The 24,267-nt window shown below is 40.6% G+C and overlaps 1 protein-coding gene across 5 annotated transcripts in view; it reads right to left on the minus strand.

The window, feature by feature from the left end:
* The window catches only part of LOC129537710 (nuclear body protein SP140-like protein), an 81,255-nt gene that overhangs the window by 24,250 nt on the left and 32,738 nt on the right, over window positions 1–24,267 (minus strand). For 3 of the 5 annotated variants that reach the window (XM_088845004.1, XM_088844999.1, XM_088844995.1), the window contains 5 exons: window positions 23,858–23,938; window positions 16,767–16,880; window positions 15,730–15,783; window positions 3,406–3,468; window positions 1,414–1,500 (listed from right to left, as the gene is read on the minus strand). In XM_088845004.1, coding sequence (XP_088701130.1) covers window positions 1,414–1,500; window positions 3,406–3,468; window positions 15,730–15,783; window positions 16,767–16,880; window positions 23,858–23,938 — 399 coding nt within the window. The remainder of the gene's footprint in view (window positions 1–1,413; window positions 1,501–3,405; window positions 3,469–15,729; window positions 15,784–16,766; window positions 16,881–23,857; window positions 23,939–24,267) is intronic. The other 2 variants (XM_088845008.1, XM_088844996.1) reach the window with 1 other exon arrangement.

A 24,267-nucleotide genomic window follows, 5' to 3' on the forward strand; every position in this document is an offset into this window, starting at 1 on the left:
TTATAATCTAAGGTTATTTTTTAAAAACAATTGTTATGGTTGGTATTGGTTTCCTTGGTGGCTCAATGGTAAAGAATCTGCTTGCAATGCAAATGTGGGTTCAATCCCTGGGCTGGGAAGATCCCCTGGAGAAGGAAATGGCAACCCACTCCAGTGTTGTTGTCTTGGAAATCCCATGGACAGAGGAGCCTGGCAGGCTAAGTCCATGTGGTCGCCAAAGAGTTGGACACGACTTAGAGACTAAACGGCAACAAACCAAATGGTTGGTATTAACCTCTAGAAGTAAATGTGACAATTTTTAATTTAATACTGTTTTCTCAAAATCTTAGTAGTACTAAGTCCCAAAAGTTGAGAACAAATCACTAAGTGCCAAGAAGTATGACCAAGTGCCCCAGTCTGTTCAGGACTAAGGGGTACCCAGGATGTGGGACTTAAAGTGGCAGAACTTGGAATGTCTTCAGCAAACCAGGTTGGGTTGGTTGCCCTACTTCCAAGCAGGAAGATGCCCACATCTGAAGGCAATGGACTGAACCAGGTAGGTGACATCCAAAGTTTCAGTGGAACAGGTTATGGAGGTACTAAATCTGCCTTCATATATAGACTATATTTCTTTCCCAAAACTTCAAGCTCATGGCCTGACCTCACCTCCTTGCTCACCACCAAGTTGATGAAAGCATCTCATGGAGAAAAGAGCTAGTGATTGTGGGCTTTTCTCCACAGTGTCAACTCACAGCTGTGCCTGCCGGGTAAGATGCTACCACATCTGATCTCTCCTCTCTCATCCACTTTCCCAATCCTGAATGACTCAGACTAGCAGTTCCTGAGCAGGAATAGAGCCAAGAGAGAGTGAGAAAAGACTGCAATTATGCCACCTCTTCACCATAAGTATTTCGGACCAAGCTTACTCAGGAGGAAAGAGTGGAGGTGCTTTGAATTGGAGAAAAAACTAGTCTTAATACCAGGCTAGAAAGGACCCTCAATAACTGGAAAAGACTCATTCCTGTGAAAAGGGAACACGAAAGCTCTATGACTTGCTCCCAAATAGGAAATACTTAACTAATAGAAGATTGATTTGAAAGGGCAATGAAAGAATGAACTTGCTTTCTACTTACAATTTATAAAGTATAACCATTTTAATAAACCAAAGATGTGAGCTAAAGGAATTTTTGTGAAAACAGATAAAACTCAGAGGAAAAAAATTTAGATCCTGGGCAGATAAGAGCTATGATATAAATGCAAATAATTTATAAAGCTGGCTTCAAATGGGTTTGCTTTCTAGATTTCATGGTGGTCAAATTGACTGGTAAGCTTGACTAGGAAAAAAAAATGTGCAGGAGAGGATCTGTGTTCCTCAAAAGCATAGTAAAATTTCTATTGATCCTTCAGGGCAAAATAGAAGTGTCACAGTCTTACTCCTGATCTTGGCAGGGTCCTGCAGATGCATTTCCACCTTCTTTCCACTTGGGGCCGGTTGGCCAGCAGCTTTGCTGTTGTCTGGGGCTAAGCAGGGGGAAATACAGAGTTATGCAAAAAACAGCTGACATGTGAGATGAAAAGCAAGTGAAGAACGTTATGAGAGAGAGTATAAGACAGTGGGAAAAATACAAACTAGGAGCCAGAAACCCAGGAAAATCCATTTAACTCTCTCTCTTCCTCCATAACGTAGATCTACTACTATTGTTCTGTCTCATCACAGAGTTGTTGTGAAGGTCAAGTGTTAAAGTTTTCCAAAAGTGCTCTATAAGTTGTACATTACAAGCTACCATACCTTATGGCTGTCTAGTTGTAAAAATACATTAAAACATATCAATGTACCATTGACTGTGTATTGAAAACAAAAAGTTCAATTCAGAAGTATCCAAAAAGAAAAGCAATGAGTACTGGTTTTAATTCTGAACCCCCCCCTGAACTGTGCACTCAGACAAGAAACAAAGTTATGGCAAGGGATCTCAAGCAGGTGTCCAGAGCATTTTCTATTTATGAGGGATGACTTTTAAATTATGTACAAGATTTCATTACACTTAGGGGAAATATGGTTTAGAATTGATCTGTGGACACAAAGACCTAAATGAAAATGTTAAAAGGATTAAATAAAAATATTTAGTGTTTTGAAAATAAATCATTCTTAAAATGGATGCAGCCATTTTTTTTTCTTTTTGAACAATATTATACACATTCACTAATAGGGCAGTCATAGAAATTGTCAAGAACATAAGATATATAGATTGGTGACAAATAATAAATTTTCACTGGACTCTAAAATCTTACATAGATCTACTGACTCAAATATTGGAAATCAGGGACTTCCCTGGCAGTCCAGTAGTTAAGACTTCAAGCTTAATGACGCAGGTGTGGGTTTGATCCCTGGTCAGGGGAGCAAGATCCCATATGACACAGGGTGTGGCCAAAAAAAGCCCTGGAAATCACGTGGAGAATGAAGTCTAGTCCTCATTGTCTAGAGGAAGAGCGTTCCCTAAACTGTTACTAAAATAAACAAGATTTCATGGGTCTGATGAGAAGTAATACATACACATTACTGAAAACTCAGAAAACAAAAATTGCTTGAAATATCACCATCTGGAGAAAGCCACAGTTACCTTGTTCAAAAATATCCTGTTAGACCTTTCTTTTTCATATTTTGCTGTTTAAATAACACTTTTCCATTATAAGAATTGAACATGTTTAATATTTTGAATTTATACATATAACTTTAAAAAACATAAAAATATAAACATCACCTATATACCAATGGTTACTGCCTATGTTCTTCTGGATGTACTGACATTAATTTTTCCATGTATTTATATCTATCTCTCCCTCTATATATAGATTGATAAATATGTATAAATAAGGATTTATAGAGGATAAAAACACATAATGCTTATACATATATTGAACACACACACACTTGCACACACATACACATATAGTCTGCTTTGTTCATTTAAGCTTCTTTGGAACATTTCTCCAAATTAGTAAAAATTTCTTGACCTAGGAAAGAAGCCGTATATTGAGGACAGCAGTGTCCGTACTATTTAGCTCTGCACTACTGCACACGTGAAATATAAACTTTTTTGTTGAAACCAACATATATGGAAATCTCTTTGTTACAGTGTCTTAGCCTGTATCCTAACTGACACATTAGCTTCAGTTCAGTTCAGTTCAGTCGCTCAGTCGTGTCCGACTCTCTGCGACCCCATGAATCATAGCACGCCAGGCCTCCCTGTCCATCACCAACTCCCGAAGTTCACTCAAACTCATGTCCATCAAGTTGGTGATGCCATACAGGCCAAGACACATTAGCTAGAAAACTATTATTGTCCTCAAGAGACTGCAGGCTGCAAGCATACAGTAAGCAGCACCTTATGAACTAAACAGGTATGACTACTTCACTTCACTGCTTACCTTTTCGATGCTTGTTTCTCCATTTTGCTTTTATTCTTGTCCAGGAATGCCCTTTCTTTTTTTCTTAAAAAAATAATAAAGTTAATTACTTAGAGCTGTAAATATAATTTTCAAAAACATATACCAGTAATTTTCAAGTATTTTTTCAGACATTAGTTCACAAGACTGGGGCAAACTTCTTAACTAGCAGTGTGGCAGTGTGGGGTTGATTCTGAGCTATATTTTACTCTGGGAGACTATAGGAGATGACCCTCTTTTGAAAATTTTTTAAAAATTAGAAAATAAACTCCCACTGATGCCTTAGACCGAATGATTATTGCTGTGGTTATATATCAATTTATTCCCTTTTCAAGTATTTTCATGTAAATTCAAATGTGCACACGGATAATATACTGTGCCCAATTTAGGAGGCATTCTGGACTTTGATGTGAAGAGTTGCCATTAAATAATCTCTGAACTCTTGCAGTTGTAACAAAACCCTCTCACTTATATTTAATACAATGCCTGAACGACTATAATGCCCAGGTGCCTGATCTGCCTGGTGGTTCAGTGGCTAAGACTCCACGCTCCCAAGGCAGGGGAACCAGGTTTGATCCTTGGTCAGGGAACTAGATGCCACAACCAAAGACCCTGCATGCTGCAATGAAGATCGAAGATCCCGAGAGCCACAACTAAGACCCAATGCAGCGAAATAAATAAATATTAAAAAAAATAATACAGCACCTGAAATTCCCAGAGGAAATTGAGGAACCACATCGGGTTTTGTGTTGGGTTTTGCTTTCCCGTGAGAGATATGAAAATGTGTGAACGTGAGACCATTGGTGCTGGGCAAGTAGTTCAGTCCTAACTTACAAGGCAGGAAGGACCAAAACGCCTTGCTCTTCAAATGGAAATGGTATATTCAGGAATGCTGGAGTTCAACCCCACTCCTGGGCATATACACAGAAAAGATGAAAACTCGGATTCAAAAAGACACATGTTCCCCAATGTTCATAGCAGCACTATTTACAATAGCCAAGACACAAAAGCAACGTAAGTGTGCCTCAAGAGATGAATGGATAAAGAAGTGAGGTATATACATATATAGTAATATACGTAGATATGATGGAATATTACTTATCTATAACAAAGAATGAAATGATGACACTTGGCAGCAACATGGATGGACTAGAGATTGTCATATTAAGTGTAGTAAGTCAGAGAAAGACAAATATCATATGCTATCACTTATATGTGGAATTAAAAAAAACTGATACAAATGAACTTATTTATAAGACAGACATATACTTATAGACATAAAAAACAAACTTATGGTTACTTATGGGATTAATAGATACTGCTATATACAAAACAGATAAACAGCAAGGATTTACTGTATAGGACAGAGGACGATACTCAACATCTATTCCATTATAGATAATGGAAAAGAATATATATATATTTCATATTCTTATATCATCTGAAATATATATATATTTATTCTTATTATCTGAAATATATATTTATAACTGAATCACTTTGCTGTACACCTGAAGCTAACACAATACTGTAAATCAACTATAATCAATTAAAGGAAAGAATGGAGGGACTTTGCCAGAAGCACCTCAGCTTTGTACTCTACTTCACAGCCTAAAGCAAATCTCAGCCTCGCTGGGGTCTTCGGTTCCCCAAGACTCCCCGGAGGCCTGGTGCCCTGGTGTGTAGCTAAGCTGACAACCGAAGTGCACTGGGCTGCTCAGTCTCAGAGCCAGGTTGGCAGAACCAAAGTGGCTGTGGTCACTCCTCTGGTTGGAGGAAATTAGATGACTCAGTTTCTCCATGTGAGCTACATGCTTGGTCTGCCACGTGGAGAACTACAGACTCTGGCAGAGTAGGAACACCAGTCTCGGGGCCAGTGATGGTGGAAATGAACTGTGGCGTGATTGACATGCCCGGGCCCCTCAGGGAAATTCCCAGATGCCTGATCTCTACCAACGGAGGCTGACACCAGGGTTATGGCTGATGGTCAGGCTCATGACTCCTGCTAGAAGCTGACCCATTTGTTTCACATGAGGGGAGCCACATTGCAAGGGGTTTTGCCTCTGCCTGCTCCTGGCCTCTGTCAGTCCTGGCTGATTCTGGCCAGACCACTGTGGCCCTACAAACTCAAGGGTATCTTGAGCCCAGCTCCCTGGACCACTGCACTCTGATAAAGATGCGCCCTGCATTACAAAATCTCTTTACACTGCACTGACTCTCTGGCCCACATCCCTCATCTCCTCCTGTCCATACACCTCTATAAGGCTCTTTGGTTACCGAAGGCAGCTGTCCTCAGAAAGGGCTCAGCTCCTTCCTGGATAATGATCAGGACAAAGGCGCTGAGGGATTAATGCTGTTAAACAGGTCAGTTCTGGAAACTCAGGATTCTGTTCCAACACTCTTGAGCACAACGCCTTATTCTTTCCCCAACCAGCCTGGAAAGCATAGCCTGGGAGCGCCCAAGGGGTTCAGATTCAGTTCTGGTTATGTTTTGTGAAAGTGCCTTTATCCCGTTTGTATCTGACTCTTCTGAATGAAAGGTCTGGGTGGGGAATAAGAAATGATTGGGGAAAAACATGTGAAGCCCTAGCCACTGGAATGGTACACAAAGATTTTGTGGCAGTGAAGAGGAAAACTCCAGGCATAAACTCTAGAAGGTACAGGGGATGGAGGAGCACTAACAAGATCTATCTTTCAGAATCTCCCTGAATCCCTCACAGAACAAAGGCCGGGACAACTCTCCCACCACACAGACACTCAATCTGCCATGCTGCACCAGATACAAGAAAAGGGGCTGGCCCCAGCATCTGCACAGCCCACGCACAATCCCTCCAGACAACACCCCTACTTCCACTCAGTCATTCGATGGTGCGGGGTGGAGAATGAACACCATCTGGCTGGCATCATGAACAAAGAATACAGATCAGAAGGATGGTCCTCAGGAAGCAACCACCCTCCAAATCAAGGACTCGACACGATGAACAGAACTGGAAACTATAAAGCTTACAGTTGGCCAGGGCCCACCCTGGAGACACTGTCCACCTTCCTCCTGGCTGATATATGCCCTTTTGGGGACCTCAACTGCTTTAAATATTTCCCTTTCAGGGGCACCATGTGTACCCTTGGAATTGTACTTCTTGTATGAAAGCCAGGCATTCACCAGCCTCCCCCATTCAAATGGGGAGAATTATACCTTAGGGGTAGTCATTAGAGACCCAAGGTATTTGTGGTTTATGCAACTCGTTAAATGCAGCAGGAACTAAATTGGAAGGATTTAGTTCTAGCCTACGTTGGTTGGATTAATCGGGATGGCTGATGGAGTGTTATCTCCTTGGGGAAATTTGCCAGAATCTGATGGGTAAGATGGGGCTTCCCTAGTGGCTCAGTGGTAAAGAATCTGCTTGCAATGCAGGAGTCACAGGGGTTGCAAGTTCAATCCCTGGGTTGAGAAGATCCCCTGGAGGAGGGCATGGCAACCCACTCGACTCTTGCCTGGAGGATCCCATGGACAGAGGACCCTGGCAGGCTACGGTCCATGGGGTTGCAAAGAGTCTGACATGACTGAAGCGACTTAGCACGCACATACACATGATGTGTGAGGTGAATTTGTTGTGGGGGTGGGGATTCTCTGTGGTACTTCCACACACCTCAGAGTCTTTCCAAGGATGTTTGAACAAACAGCTTTGCAAGCTAGCGATAATGTAGCCTTCCAGGTCAGAGGGCAGATTTGTTTCCTGACCGATATAAAACAGAGAACGTCTCCCTCCTTAAAAGTATTCCAAGATAGTAAACTTTGCTTCAATTCCAGCTAATAAGATAATGTCTCCCTCTTGGATAAGTGCTGTGCAGTTTTGCTAGTGGCCCCTTTCTAAGGTTAGACAGCACCACTGACTCAATGGACATGAATCCGAGCAAACTCCAAGAGACAGTGGAGGACAGAGGAGCCTGGGATGCTACAGCCCATGGGGTCACAAAGAGTCAGACACAGCTTAGCGACTGCACAACAACAAACCCTTCCAAGGCTGGGGGTATTCTTCAGCTTGGGCACAGCCTGTGTGTGCCATACTACTAACCCCTCAGTGAGTTTAGGGAGATGAAAAAAATTGATGCACCTATTCTGTATCTTAGCAATTTCATTTATAGGAATTTATACAAGAGTTATAAAGACATAGAACCACTGAAAGATTTCTACAACAGTGTTCATTGCAGCTTTTTCATATTAGCCAAAAACTGGAAACACTAGTGATCTCCATCAGAAGGAGAGAGTATACACAAAATATGGTAAAGTCATACAATGTAACTTACTTTGTCACAAACTGATACAAACTACCGATACATTCAACAATATGGATAAATCTCAAAAACACTCTGCTGAGTGGAATCAGTCAGTTCAGTTCAGTTCAGTCGCTCAGTCGTGTCCGACTCTCTGCGACCCCATGAATCACAGCACGCCAGGCCTCCCTGTCCATCACCAACTCCCGGAGTTCACTCAAACTCATGTCCATAGAGTTAGTGATGCCATCCAGGCATCTCATTCTCTGTCGTCCCCTTCTCCTCCCGCCCCCAACCTTTCCCAGCATCAGAGTCTTTTCCAGTGAGTCAACTCGTATTATACAAAAGAGAATATACTCCAAAATCACATAGCATGTTGATGTATGGCAGAAAACAGCAAAATATTATAAAGCAAATATCTTGCAACAAAAAAATTTTTTTACAAAAGAAGACAAAGTAAGATGATGGGTCCTACTGCAAAATATTTCTGCCTTCATGCATGCTAATATCTGAAATGCTATCACTGCATTTTAGCCTTTGTGAAAAATATCACACCACCCCTAAAGTCTTTTTAGGGGAAAAACAAAATATCCTGAAAACAATAAAACATTGTAACAACAACAAAAAAAAGTTTTAAAGCAAGCCCAATTATCATCTTCACAAAAAAAAAAAAAGAATAATGGTTATCGCTGATGAGTAAGGAGTAAGGATATCCCAGAAAGAGCTTAAGGGTTGTTTCCAGGGTGATGGCCATGTTCTGTATCCTGATAAGGACTGGATTATATGGGAGAACTGCATCTATTAAAACTCATCAGTGGTACACTTAGTATTTGTACACTGTATTATACACTTTATTTCAAAATAAAAAAATAAAAGAACTGCAAATAAATATGGAATTCTGGTTAATGATGTAAATATTAAAGTATTTGGGGGAAGAGTACTGACATCTGTATCTTTGAAATGTTTCAAACTTGAAGATGGCTTAGTGGATGTATAGGAAATGGATAGATTGAAAGAAATGTGATAAATCAAGAACAGTACAATGTCAATTGTGAATCTATATTAAAGTATTCTGGTGTATACTATAAAATTCTCCCAAGTTTTCTCTAAATTTAAATTTTCCATGATTCAGTGTTGGAGAAAGAACTTTTAGAGAGAAAGCACAGATTATTTACCAAGAAATGACAATCACAATAAGAGAAATTTTCATCAGTCACAAAACAGATTCTAGAAGACAATGTAGTAAACACTTTATTGTACTGATGAAAAATAAATGTCAACCTAGAACTGTTAACTTCATGAAAAAAATTCTATTAAAATAAAGACAAATTTGCACATACAACACTTGAAAAATTTACCGCTTATAGGGATTCCCTGAAAGCTCAGTTGGTAAAGAATCCCCCTGCAATGAAGGAGTCCCCGATTTAATTCCTGGGTTGGAAGATTGCCTGGAGAAGGGAAAGGGTACTCACTCCAGTATTCTGGCCTGGAGAATGCCATGGACTGCATAGTCCGTGGGGTCGCAAAGAGTCAGACACAACTGAGCAACTTTCACTTTCACAGACCATTCACTAAAAGAACTAAATGATTTATTTCAACTAGACAAAAAGCAAAATCAAAGAAAAGAAACAGTGATGAGTATATAAAATGATTTTTAAGTGTTTAAGTAAATGTCAACGGCAAAAATCATAATAGTTTTCAAATTATAATTAAAAGAAAATTTAAAATAAAATGTTAAATAATAGCTAAATAGTAGAGATGGATGGTCAGTCTTCAGTGAATCCATGCTAAGATCCTTGTCATCTTTGGGGGTTGGGGCATGGTCAAAAGATTACAGAAATTTCATCTCTAGTTTCTAAACCAGCAGAGAAAAAAGGTGGAATATAGAATTCTATCTCAATCCATTTGAGTGCAGGAAAGAGACACAAAAACACAGAAAAATAAAAATGAACAGTGATATACAAGTCGACATATATCAGGAATCAGAACAAATGTAAATAAATAAAATTTAACTATTAAAAGGCTGCTGCTGCTGCTAAGTTGCTTCAGTCGTGTCCAACTCTGTGTGACCCCATAGATGGCAGCCCAGGAGGCTCCTCTGTCCCTGGGATTCTCAAGGTCAGGGAAGATTAGAAGAAGCTAAGTGTTGTTAAAAGAGGCATAAAACAAAGCTGCAAAAATGGGCTTAATGTAAAAGGAGTTCAGGTCAGTTCAGTTCAGTTCAGTCGCTCAGTCGTGTCCAACTCTTAGCGACCCCATGAACCACAGCACGCCAGGCCTCCCTGTCCATCACCAACTCCCGGAGTTCACTCAAATTCATGTCCATCGAGTCGGTGATGCCATCCAGCCATCTCATTCTCGGTCGTGCCCTTCTCCTCCCGCCCCCAACCTTTCCTAGCATCAGAGTCTTTTCCAGTGAGTCAACTCGTCACATGAGGTGGCCAAAGTATTGCAGTTTCAGCCCTAGCATCAGTCCTTCCAATGAACACCCAGGATTGATCTCCTTGAGAATGGACTGGTTGGATCTCCTTGCAGTCCAAGGGACTCTCAAGAGTCTTCTCCAGCACCACAATTCAAAAGCATCAATTCTTTGGCGATCAGCTTTCTTCACAGTCCAACTCTCACATCCATACATTAAGCATCAAAAAGCATAAAACATAAAAGTTCACATTACACTGTCAGCACCCAGAAAAAGAGATTTTAATATCAAAAGCATTAGTAGGGATAAAGAGAAACACTGTATAACAATAAATGGAAAAAATTCATTAAGTTATACAGTCATGAATACCCTCAAAATATTTAAAATAACACAATAGAATAGTGAGGAGTCAAATACACAGGAAGTCATGTGGGAGAGTTTACCACACCTAAATACAAACCTGATGGAACAAATACAGCCTAATTTAGAAGATGCAAGAATTAAACAACTAAGTCGTACTTAATAAAGACTACATAAATGGGAAGAAACCAGACCCCAACAAATAGTTCAATGCATACAATTTTTAAGTGGCACAGAACATTCACAAAGACTGACTATAAATTAGGAGGCAAAGGAACCTTCAATAAATTCTAAAGAATTGATGAGGTCAGTCTGTTAAAATTCACCCAGTCATACCTTAACGGTGATAAATGCTATTATATGAAATTATAGGTCAATAAAGCTGACTAGGGAAGTAAAAATTGGCAAGATCCATTTAGAAAAGCTAAAACTTTGTTGAAGAACATAAAAGATGATCTGAATAAGTGAAGAGCTCATGCTTCTTGTAAAAACCTCAACTCTACCCAAACTAATCTCCAAATTCAATATATTTTCAAAGTTCCAATGCAGTTGTGGAGGTGCTGGGAGGAAATCCTGATTGATTTTAAAATAATGCACAGTGAGTGAGCCAGATTTAGCAGACTTCTGAAATCCCCTTTTCTGTTGCTCCTCACTATACTTTTTACTTTCTTCTTTGAAAAAAAATATATAACAAGTAGGAATAGAAAACTTTACTTTAAAATATTATAATTAAACCAACTTGGTATCACATTAAAACTAAATAGACTAGCATCTCAGAGTAGAATCAGACACAGATCCGTGAACACAGGAAAAGATGCAAAAGGGCATTCAAATCATGAAGGGAATAGTGCTGGCATCCACTGGCACATGAAAAGATGTTCAACATCACTGAACTTCAGAGAAATGCAAATCAAAACCACCTTGTACCTGTCAGAATGGCTCTCATCAGAAAGAACACAAACAGCATGGTGAGCAAAAGCATGGAGAAAAGGGAAACTTCACACGCTATTATAGGAATATAAGTTGGTGCAGCCACTGTGGAAAACAGTGTGGGGGTTTCTCAGAAAACTAAGCATAGAATTATCATATGACATAGCAGTCCCACTCCTGAATGTATAGCCAAAAAACACAAAAACACTAATTTGAAAAGATACATGTACCATAATATTCATAGCAGCATTTTTATAATTACCAAGAAATGGAAGCAATGTGAGTGTCCATCAAGAGACGAATGGGAAAAGAAGATGTGGTATATACAGAGATAGATATAGATACATATGGAATATTACTCAGCCATAAAAAGGAATGAAAATTTTTCCTTTTGTGTTAACATGGATGGATTTGAAGGGAATTATGCTAAGTGATCATCGAAAAAGCAAGAGAGTTCCAGAAATATATCTATTTCTGCTTTATTGACTATGCCAAAGCCTTTGACTGTGTGGATCACAATAAACTGTGGAAAATTCTGAAAGAGATGGGAATACCAGGCCACCTGACCTGCCTCTTGATAAACTCGTATGCAGGTCAGGAAGCAACAGCTAGAACTGGACATGGAACAACAGACTGGTTCCAAATAGGAAAAGGAGTATGTCAAGGCTGTATACTGTCACCCTGCTTATTTAACTTATTTGCAGAGTACATCATGAGGAATGCTGGGCTGGAAGAAGCACAAGCTGGAATCAAGATTGCTGGGAGAAATATCAATAACCTCAGATATGCAGATGATACCATCCTTATGGCAGAAAGTGAAGAGGCACTAAAGAGCCTCTTGATGAAAGTGAAAGAGGAGAGTGAAAAAGTTGGCTTGAAGCTCAACATTCAGAAAACTAAGATCATGGCATCCGGTTCCATCACTTCATGGCAAATAGATGGGGAAACAGTGTCAGACTTTATTTTGGGGGGCTCCAAAATCACTGCAGATGCTGACTGCAGCCATGAAATGAAAAGACGCTTACTCCTTGGAAGGAAAGTTATGACCAACCTAGACAGCATATTAAAAAGCAGAGACATTACTTTGCCAACCAAGGTTCATCTAGTCAAGGCTATGGTTTTTCCCGTGGTCAGGTATGGATGTGAGAGTTGGACTATAAAGAAAGTTGAGCGCCGAAGAATCAATGCTTTTGAACTGTGGTGTTGGAGAAGACTCTTGAAAGTCCCTTGGACTGCAAGGAGATCCAACCAGTCCATCCTAAAGAGATCTTGGGTGTTCTGGGTGTTCATTGGAAGGATTGATGCTGAAGCTGAAACTCCAATACTTTGGCCACCTCATGTGAAGAGCTGACTCATTGGAAAAGACCCTGATGCTGGGAGGGATTGGGGGCAGGAGGAGAAGGGGACAATAGAGGATGAGATGGCTGGATGGCATCACCGACTCGATGGACATGAGTTTGGGTGAACTCCGGGAGTTGGTGATGGACAGGGAGGCCTGGCGTGCTGTGATTCATGGGGTCGCAAAGAGTCGGACATGACTGAGCTACTGAACTGAACTGATGCTAAGTGAAATAAGTCAGATAGAGAAAGGCAAATACTGTATGATATAACTTCTATTTGGAACCTTAAAAATACAAACAACTAGTGAATGTAACAAAAATGAAGCAGACTCACAGATAATAGAGAATAAACTGATGCTTACCCATGAGGATAAGTAAGAGGGGAGGGGCAGAGAATTAAGAGGTATAAACTATTAGGTATACAATAAGCTATAAGGATATATTGTACATCATGGGGAACATAGCAAATATTTTATAATAACTATAAATAGATATATGATATAATGTGTTAGTATATGATGTAAATATCTCAATACATGCATAGAAAAATCTGGAAAGATACACATCAATCAAAATTTATATGGATCATATATTCCAAAATTTTGAAAACAACAAGATTTGAAAAACTATAAATTGCTATTTAAAAAAATGTAACCTAATGATATAAAGGTGAAACTCAGGAATTTTGTTTGTTTGTTTCTGTTTTGTCTTATGAAAAATATTAGTTCTCTATTGTTACTATTATAAATTACCATAAACTTCATGGCTTAAAGCAACACAAATGTGTTATCTTGCAGTTCGGAAGATCAGGAATCTGACACAAGTCTCACTGAGCTAAAATCAAGCCTTCTAGAGGCTTTGTTTCTTTCCGGAAGCTGTAGGTGATATTTGATTTCTTTACATTTTCAAGCTTCTGAAGACTGCCCACATTTCTTGGCTCATTGCTCTCTGCCTTATTCTCCAAAGCCAGCCACACTGTATCTCCTTTGATCATTAGTCTATAGTCACACATCCCTCTCTTCAGAGCAGGAAAAGTTTTCTGATTTTAAGGACCCATGTGACTTGATTGGGGTCACCCAGATAATCTAGAAAAATCTCCCCATCTCAAAATCCTTAACTTAATCACACAACCAGTGTCTCTTCTGCCAGATAAAGTAACAGATTACAGGCTCTAAGGACTAGAACAAGGACATCTCTGTTTCTGTTGGTATAAACGTCTTAAGAATCTTCTATATCTCCCATATATGTCATATAGGTCATATAGGAGAAGAGAGTCTTCTCCACAAATCTTTCTTGTAGACTTGATTTCGGTTCGGTTCAGTCGCTCAGTCGTGTCCGACTCTTTGCGACCCCGTGGACTGTAGCCTACCAGGCTTCTCCAGGCAAGAATACTGGAGTGGGTTACCATTTCCTTCTCCAGGGGATCTTCCCGACCCAGGGATCGAACCCTGGTCTCCCGCATTGGAGGCAGACGCTTTAACCTCTGAGCCACCAGGGAAGAGACTCACATATCCATTTTTCACTTCTGCTGAGATGGGTGAGGGTATCTATGGGTCACAAACTTAATCTCTTTGAAGAACAATTTGTGTGACTGAATACTTTGATGTTTCACTACTTCTGGGACATTCGCAAAAAGTTAAATAGTGACACTCCTGGTTGTCACTGCAGAGCATGTTTTCCTGACAGTGACTCTAACTTAGCATTTTTGCAATCTAAATAGGCTAAAAAATTTTTAAATCATCAAGTCCTGATTCCTTTTGTTTAGCAGCTCTTCCCTTGATTTACCTCTTTCCTTTCGCAGTTTACTCTAAGTAGCAACACGAAAACAGCTGCACCTTTATCATAGTAATTAGCAATCTCCTTAGCTATATATCCAAAAAATTCTGCTTTCCACATAACTTCAGGACTTAATTTTGCTGAATTTTCTGCCACTAAATAGTAAGGATCCCCTTTCCTTTTATTTTCAAAAACATGTTCCTTATTTCCTTCATGACACCTTTAGCCTCCATATTGCTACTAACAGCATTTTCATAATGATTTTCATATTCTCTAAAATGACATAGATTTTTCCTACCATGCTCTTCACTTCCAAGTCCTCACAAGCAGTCTTCAGCACCACATTTCTACTAACTGTTCAAGGCAATCTAGACATTTTTTATTGTTCTACCTAAAATTCTTATTACCCAAATTCCCTCTGCCCATTGCCCAAATTCAAAGCCACATTTTTAGGAATGAATTATGGCTACATCCCACTTCCAATAACCAAAATCCATATTACTCTTTTATTGGTACCATAGCAAATGACCACAAATTTAGTGGCTTAAAACAGTTCATTATCTTATAGTTATGTTGGTTAGAAGTCTGACAAGGGTCACTCTGGGCTAAAATCCAGGTTTCAGTAGGGCTTCATTCCTGTCTGGAGGCTGTAGAGGGAAATCTCTTTCCTTTCTTTTCTCACTTTCTGTTAACAGAAGCCATCAATATTCCTTATTCTTGCCTTCCATCTGCAAAGCTAGCAATATCGCATCTCTCTGGAACTATCTTCCATAGTCACTTCTTCCTCTCTTCACAGTCAGGAAGAGTTCTTCATATTTTAAGGCCCGCTTGATGATGCTGACTGCACCCAGAAAATGCAGGATAATCTCCACTATCAAGGTCCTTATCTTAATCATATGTATAAAATCCCTTTTGCCATGTAAGATAACAGATTACAGGTTCCAAAGATTAGGATATAGATACCTTTATAGGGATTTCATGGGAGAAGGCAATGGCAACCCACTCCAGTACTCTTGCCTGGAAAATCCCATGGACGGAGGAGCCTGGTGGGCTGCAGTCCATGGGGTCACTAAGAGTCGGACACGACTGAGTGACTTCGCTTTTCGCTTTATAAGGTTTTCATATTATTAACACACAATAATAATAATGAAACTGGCATTTAAAACTCATTTTAATGTCAAAAGCAAATAAAATTGCATGCACTCTTACTTCTTCTCCTCTTGAGTTTTCTCACAGTAGAGTTGTTCCCAAGATCCACCGTATCTAGAAAAAAACACATGGTGTGGAAACAAAAATAAATAAATAAAAGTTACAAATCTTAAGATGATTCATAGTGCAGAAAACTTGAATTTATAAAGATGTTTGGGTTATCATCTCTCTTTCTCATAAAGGAATCAAACGTACTGAATTGAGACATGGGAGCTCCGGACCCTGGGTCTTCCATTATTTCTTAATGGGACTTTAAAAACATTCTTCAATAGCTATAAATTTCGGTTTACTCAGGGATATTTGTCTAGTCCTTAAGAATTTTGTTAGGATGAAATAAGATCTTATATGCAAAAGTGAATAGTATCACTCTATAAACAAGTGACATGTTGGAGAACATTTATCAAACATATGTGCTGGGTTAAGAATAGTTGATCTGAAGTCTCTCCTTCTGACAATTAAGTGGCAGAAGTAGCCATCTTTTGAGACCTTTCTAAGATTGTGACAAAATGACACTATTACCTACTAATGGACATACATTTGACTTTCTTGGGTGACAGGGATAGAAATCACTGTAAATCACAAAGCTTTGTTAGTAATATACTGATGTAATAAACAATAAACTGCCACTTTAAAGAGTGTATTTCTCTTTGCAACATCTTGGACTGTCACCTGCCAGGCAAGAATACTGGAGTGGTATGGCATTCCCTTCTCTGGGGGATCTTCCCAACATAAGGATCAAATCCATGTGGCCTACACTGCAGGCAGATTCTTTACCATCTGAGCCACCAGGGAAGCCCAATTAATACATCAACCACGTATAATCAACATGGGCCACCCCTTAAACACAATTTTATAATGATCTTTTGCTTCCCTGATATTCCCAAAAGGATCAGGTCAAGCAAATGCAGAGATCAGGATACCGGGATAGACTGGAAGCCACCCATACTCCTTATTCCTTCCTTCCACCTGCCACCACCCTACCTGCGTCTGTGTTGCCAGTGGAGCCACCCCCATCTCACCAGCCTCAGGTGCCTTACCTATCACGTCACCAGCTTGCATACTTTCAGTCCTTCCTTCTGGACCTCTGGGCACATCTTTTGAGAAGCACATCACACAGGGGCACTGATTTCCAAACATCGGTAGCTCTGTTCCTGGGTCAAAATCAAGGCTTATGAAGATCTTTTATTTCCCCAGTGGTCCTCTTTTCTGAAAACATTTTTGTTGATCCCCTTTCTTCTACTTCTTCCTCTGAAATCTCCCTTTGATTTTCCCTACATCTAACTCTTTCTTTAAGTCTCCCTGTTGCCCTTTCTTATCTCTTTATCTTTACCAGAACTTTGTTTCTGTGGTTTTTTTTTTTTTAATTCATAATTACTTTGGCCATTATAGGACAGTGGGCTAGAACTCAGCTCTTCTGAATTTTCTTCTGTATTCATTTGGGGAGCTTCTACTCTGCCAGATACTGAAGGGAAACAAGAACACTACTGTCTACAGATCCGGAGACAGTGAGTAGGATAGAGTTCCTGGTGCTTTCATGTTGCACACTGATATTCTGAGCTAAGATAAACTGCATGCTGGAAAAAAGTACATCTGCTCCAATAATCACACCTGAGGTCCAACAGAACCGTGCTTTTCCCCATCTTTCGTACCTCATTCTGCTTTCTCTTTTGCCAACAAAGGTCCGCCTAGTCAAGGCTGTGGTTTTTCCCGTGGTCATGTATGGATGTGAGAGTTGGACTATAAAGAAAGCTGAGCGCCGAAGAATTGATGCTTTGAACTGTGGTGTTGGAGAAGACTCTTGAGAGTCCCTTGGACTGCAAGGAGATCCAACCAGTCCATCCTAAAGGAGATCAGTCCTGGGTGTTCATTGAAAAGACTGATACTGAAGCTGAAACTCCAATACTTTGGCCACCTGATGCGAAGGGCTGACTCATTTGAAAAGACTCATTCTGGGAAAGATTGAGGGCAGGAAGAGGAGGGGACGACAGAAGATGAGATGGTTGGATGGCATCACTGACTCAATGGACATGAGTTTGAGTAAACTCCAGAAGTTAGTGATGGACAGGGAGGCCCGGCATGCTGCAGTCCATGGGGTAACAAAAAGTCGGACATAACTGAGCTACTGAACTGAACTGCTTTCTCTACTTTTCTTTTTCTACTTTAAGCTTTAAGAATAAGGTAAAAAGATCTTATCCTTCTGGGAAAAACTGTCTTGAAAATTGCAAACCATAATTACCAGAACCAGTTTTAAATTTACCCCAACTGGACAATGACTGCTTACATCACTAACCACATTTAAATTCAGCCAATTAAGGGTGGCCTTACATTTATGAAAATCAGCCAATCAGCAACAGACAAACTTCAGAAAGCCTGTGAGTGTGGCTAGATGCTAACCTAGTTACACACACTCCTGTTGCTGAAAATCTGCTGTCCCTGAACTACATGCCTCCCAAAACTGTAAGTAAAAACACAACATTGTAAATCTAATATACTACAATAAAAATTAATTAAAAATAAATAAACAAATTTAAATAAAATAAATAAAATTATTTTTTGAAAGACACTGAGTCCCATAAGCACAGTGCCTCCTCTCACAATGTACCTTGCCAGCTTTAGCTTCAGATATTGCATGATGACCTCTGCCTTCAAAAACAGAGCTCTCAGCAAGATCATCACGAAGACTTATTTAGGGGTGTGTTTTGAAACCCTTGAACCAACAGGTACAAACCTACAGCTTCTTGTGCATGACTCAGTTTGTCTTCCTGATCCCCTTCCAAGTGAAGCTGTCCCAAGAACAATTTGAGCTCTGACTTGTTTCTTTGAGGTTTTACTGAATTTATTTTAGTATTTAAAGATGTGTATGAAATTAGACATGAAATCATTGGACCTTTCGGTTTGGCAGCACAGCATTTAACAAATATTCTGTCAATGGGCTTATTCTTCCACTACTTCATTTACTCACTTTTCTTTTGTCTATTTTTTAAAAAAGTCTTATCTCATATGTGTTTGCATATTCCTGAGTTTCCCATGCTTTTTAATTATTAGAAGATGGTGACCCAAAGCAAATACACAGAGACACGTCGTCCCATTGCTCAGTCGTGTCCGACTCTTTGCGACCCCGTGGACTGTAGCCTAACCAGGCTTCTCCATCCATGGGATTCTCCAGGCAAGAATACTGGAGTGGGTTACCGTTTCCTTCTCCAGGGGATCTTCCTGACCCAGGGATCGAACCCGGGTCTCCCGCATTGGAGGCAGACGCTTTAACCTCTGAGCCACCAGGGAAGCCCACAGAGACACAGACTTGATAAATCCCCAACCCATGCCAGCCCCAAAGACTAATTAATGGGTGGGGCTCCATTAGACCATAGCCAATTTGTGCAAATATATTTGGCCACATTTGTCTTGGGTCTCTCACCAAAACCTTCATGAGGATCCTTGACATTGTATTAATTTGTGAAAGAAAACCACTTCGTTTAGTACGTAACTATTATCATGTAATTGATCATATATCTTCTTTCTCGTCTTTGGTTGATGAGTTCAATGCCTCATTTACAAGCAGGACACCATTCAATACTTATGACTGGGTGCAGTGGCCTCTTTGTTTGTCATGGGTTTGTCTCTGCCAAAGTCACAAGCTCCCACTGGCAGAACTTCCACTTCCTCTTTGTACTCTCAGTATGAGTCTAACTCTTACACTTAACTAAACAGCAAATTTTTACAAAAGATATTGTTGGGTTTCAGTGGGGGAATTTTTGGTATGTCAAAAATAAATGACTCATTTAATAATAGTCCCTAAAGGAAACTCCTAAAAATTTAATAGGTAGGGCTTTATCCTGCAAATGAAGCTATATTAAATGTATTCAGAAGTGCTAACTTCCACTGGAGAAGGGAATGGCAAACCACTTCAGTATTCTTGCCTTGAGAACCCCATGAATAGTATGAAAAGACAAAAAGATAGGACATTGAAAGATGATCTCCCCGGGTCAGTAGGTGCCCAATATGATACTGGAGATCAGTGGAGAAATAACTTAAGAAAGAATGAAGGCATGGTGCCAAAGCAAAAACGACGCCCGGTTGTGGATGTGACTGGTGACAGAAGAAAGGTCAGATGCTGAAAAGAGCAATATTGCAAAGGAACCTGGAATGTTAGGTCCATGAATCAAGGCAAATTGGAAGTGGTCAAACAGGAGATGGCAAGAGTGAACGTCGACATTCTCGGAATCAGCGAACTAAGATGGACTTGAATGGGTGAATTTAACTCAGATGACCATTTTATCTACTACTGTGGGCAGGAATCCCTTAGAAGAAATGGAGTAGCCATCACCACTTCAGTTCAGTCGCTCAGTCGTGTCCGACTCTTTGCGACCCCATGAACCGCAGCACACCAGGTCTCCCTGTCCATCACCAACTCGCGGAGTCCACCTAAACCCATGTCCATCGAGTCAGTGATGCCATCCAACCATCTCATCCTCTGTCATCCACTTCTCCTCCTGCCCTCAATCTTTCCTAGCATCAGGGTCTTTTCAAATGAGTCAGCTCTTCGCATCAGGTATTGGAGTTTCAGCTTCAACATCAGTCCTTCCAATGAACACCCAGGATTGATCTCCTTTAGGATGGACTGGTTGGATCTCCTTGCAGTCCAAGGGACTCTCAAGAGTCTTCGCCAACATCACAGTTCAAAAGCATCAATTCTTCAGTGCTCAGCTTTCTTCACAGTCCAACTCTCTCATCCATACATGACTACTGGAAAAACCATAGCCTTGACTAGACGGACCTTGGTTGGCAAAGTAATGTCTCTGCTTTTTAATATGCTGTCTAGGTTGGTCATAACTTTCCTTCCAAGGAGTAAGCATCTTTTAATTTCATGGCTGCAATCAGCATCCGCAGTGATTTTGGAGCCCCCAAAAATAAAGTCAGCCACTGTTTCCACTGTTTCCCCATCTATTTGCCATGAAGTGATCGGACCGGATGCAATGATCTTAGTTTTCTGAATGTTGAGCTTTAAGACAACCTTTTCACTCTCCTCTTTCACTTTCATCAAGAGGCTCTTTAGTTCTTCTTCACTTTCTGCCATAAGGGTGGTGTCATCTACATATCTGAGGCTATTGATATTTCTCCTGGCAATCTTGATTCCAGCTTGTGCTTCCTCCAGCCCGGCGTTTCTCATGATGTACTCTGCATATAAGTTAAATAAGCAGAGTGACAGCCTTGACGTACTCCTTTTCCTATTTGGAACAAGTGTATTTTTCCATGTCCAGTTCTAGCTGTTGCTTCCTGACCTGCATACGGGTTTCTCAAGAGGCAGGTCAGGTGGTCTGGGATTCCCATCTCTTTCAGAATTTTCCACAGTTTATTGTGATCCACACAGTCAAAGGCTTTGCATAGTCAATAAAGCAGAAATAGATGTTTTTCTGGAACTCTCTTGTTTTTTTGATGATCAATCGAATGTTGGCAATTTGATCTCTGGTTCCTCTGCCTCTTCTAAAACCAGCTTGAACATCTGGAAGTTCACTTCCATACTAAATCCTGACTTAATATTATTTGGTGATAAATATTATCTCTAAAATAAAAATAAAATTGAGACAAAAGGTAATAAAGAAAAATGAGACCCTTGGCTGGATATGCAATGACTGCTTCAGGTTTCCTTGTAGAGTTCATTCCCTTACAGAAAGCAAAATTATCTCAAGTAACTGAACGCAGAACCTTCTCTGTGTTTGTTGTTGTTGTTGTTGTTAAGTTGCTAAGTCGTGTCCAACCCTTTGCAACCCCATGGACTGTAATCCACCACAGTCCTCTCTCTGTCCATAGGATTTTCCAGGCAAGTATACTGGAGTGTGTTTCCAGTTCCTCCTCTAGGGGATCTGCCCAAACCAGGGATTGAACCCATGTCGCCTGCATTCTGCATTGCAGGTGGATTCTTCATCGCTGATCCATTGGGGAAGCCTGGGGCTTTTTCTAGGATATGTCAGGTTGCTAAAACTGAAAGCTATTATGTTTTTGGAATAGATCATAACTTCTGAATACAATGGAAACAGATTTTAAATATCTTCAGGTATCCATAGAAAAATGGATATCAAGTGAATTTCCAAAGATTCCCAGAACATACAGACAATTCCATAAGGTAGAATTGCTTCCACTCAAGATCAAAGTAAGGTTTTCCTGGATGTCTGGCTTGTCACACTGATTGTCACATTCTCCTTCACATTTTTTATCCTTTATCCTTGCAATTTCAGCTTTACAATTTACTGGCTTAATGTCAGAAGCCTCTGACTTCCCATAATGTTATCTTTACTGCTAATAATAACATCCCAAGACTGACACACTTATGATCACCACCCTAACTTTTAATTCTTCTACTTTATTTCTCGGAGAAGGCAATGGCAAGCCACTCCAGTACTCTTGCCTGGAAAATCCCATGGACGGAGGAGCCTGGTAGGCTGCAGTCCATGAGGTTGTGGAGAGTCGGACACGACTGAGCGCCTTCACTTTCACTTTTCACTTTCATTCATTGGAGAAGGAAACGGCAGCCCACTCCAGTGTTCTTGCCTGGAGAATCCCAGGGACGGGGGAGCCTGGTGGGCTGCTGTCTATGGGGTCACACAGAGTCAGATACGACTGAAGCGACTTAGCAGCAGCAGCAGCACAGTATTTCTAGTAGAGCCAATTTGAAGAATTTTTGAAAACACTGTCATCCCAAACCAACTTATTAAAAAAATTATGACTTTAGTTGCAATTATGCTTCTAAAATCAATTTTAATCCAGATAAACAGCCTTAAGAAATATCAATCTGGCAGCTATTGATTGCCATTTAGGGCAAGGATGCTACAAACCATTTATATCAAGACCATGACTTAGTCATGAGAATCAGCTTAAACCCAACTGTACTTTGAGAGTTATCCATGGAATAGGAAACCACTAAAACCCCCAAAGAACCTCAAACATTTGAAGTCATGAGTTATTCCCATAATAAGATCAAAAGTTCAAACATTTAGACAAAGAAACCATTGATGGTGATGTAAAACATGTCACACCAACTTAAGCAATAAATTAACTCTCTACAGACAATAGATAAATGAAAGATTATGTTCCTGTGCTGAAAGAGGTGAATGTAAATATTCTTGGGGGATACTAAATATATAGAGGCAATGTACTAACAGTTCCACTAAAAATTAATCACATTTTTGTGCAGCTTCTGTGTTCCTTCTCCTGTGTGAGATTGTATCTGCTGCTGCTGCTGCTGCTAAGTCACTTCAGTCGTGTCCGACTCTGTGTGACCCCATAGACGGAAGCCCACCAGGCTCCCCTGTCCCTGGGATTTTCCAGGCAAGAACACTGGAGTGGGTTGCCATTTCCTTCTCCAATGTGTGAAAGTGGAAAGAGAAAAGTGAAAGTGAAGTCTCTCAGTCATGTCCGACCCCTAGCGACCCCACGGACTGCAGCCCACCAGGCTCCTCCATCCATGGGATTTTCTAGGCAAGAGTACTGGAGTGGCTTGCCATTGTCTTCTCCGTTAAATACATGGATACTTACAATCAAATAGCATGACCTCCTAATTGTGGAGTTGCTCAAGGTTTCTTGTTCCTTTCATTTTCCCAAAGAGTCAAGGTGAATGTGAAGATGGTATTTGAGAATTAACTGAAACTTTCATTGTGGAGTATTCCTAGAGTACAATACATCAGGAAACACCATCCTCCTGACACCCTGCAGCCCAGACCATCCTTATCTCCCTCACCTGGTCCATGCTTTGGTGGTGGGGGTTTCCCCAGGTGGCTCAGTGGTAAAGAATCTGCCTGCCAGTGCAGGGGATGAAAGAGACATGGGTTCAATCCCTAGGTGGGGAAGATCCCCTGGAGAAGGAAATGGCAACCCACTCCAGTATGCTTGCCTGGAGAATCCCAAGGACAAAGGAGCCTGGCGGGCTTCAGTCCATGGGGTCACAAAAGGTTGGACACAACGGAGCACAGCACGCACAGAGTCCTGGCATTTTCCCAAAGAATCAAGGTAAACGTGAAGACTGTATTTCAGAATTAACTGAAACTTCCATTGTGGGGTATTCCCAGAGTAGCATCCATTAGGAAACACCATCCTCCTGATGCCTTGCAGCCCAGACCATCCTTATCTCCCTCACCTGGTCCACTTTTTGGTGGTGAGCTCAAGGATTCCTGAGTCTCTTCTTCATCACACATTTCTAAACAGGTGCCACTGCCTTCTGATAAATAGAATGAAATCTCTTAGAAACCCAGTGTACGACCAATGGAAACCATAGTAGGAAAGCCCTACCAGAAACGACCAGGAAGACTAAAGTGGCTAAAGAATCTCCAAGGTGGGAATGTCCCAACCCATAGACCCTCTTGCCTTTGAGCTCAACTGACCTGGAGTTTAACAAGGCTCCTGACACTATCACCAGAGGCTGAAAAACCCATCTCACTCCCTTCTGATACACCTAATTTCCTCTGTCTTTTTGATCCTTTCCACGTGGCACCTCGTACTTCTTCTGCATGTGCATGTGAAGGGGATTAGGGTAGGAAGGGAGATAGA

This window comes from Moschus berezovskii, chromosome 2 (assembly GCF_049115385.1).
Source record: "Moschus berezovskii isolate FMDL1 chromosome 2, NW_MosBer_1.0, whole genome shotgun sequence".
Taxonomy (NCBI): Eukaryota; Metazoa; Chordata; class Mammalia; order Artiodactyla; family Moschidae; genus Moschus; species Moschus berezovskii.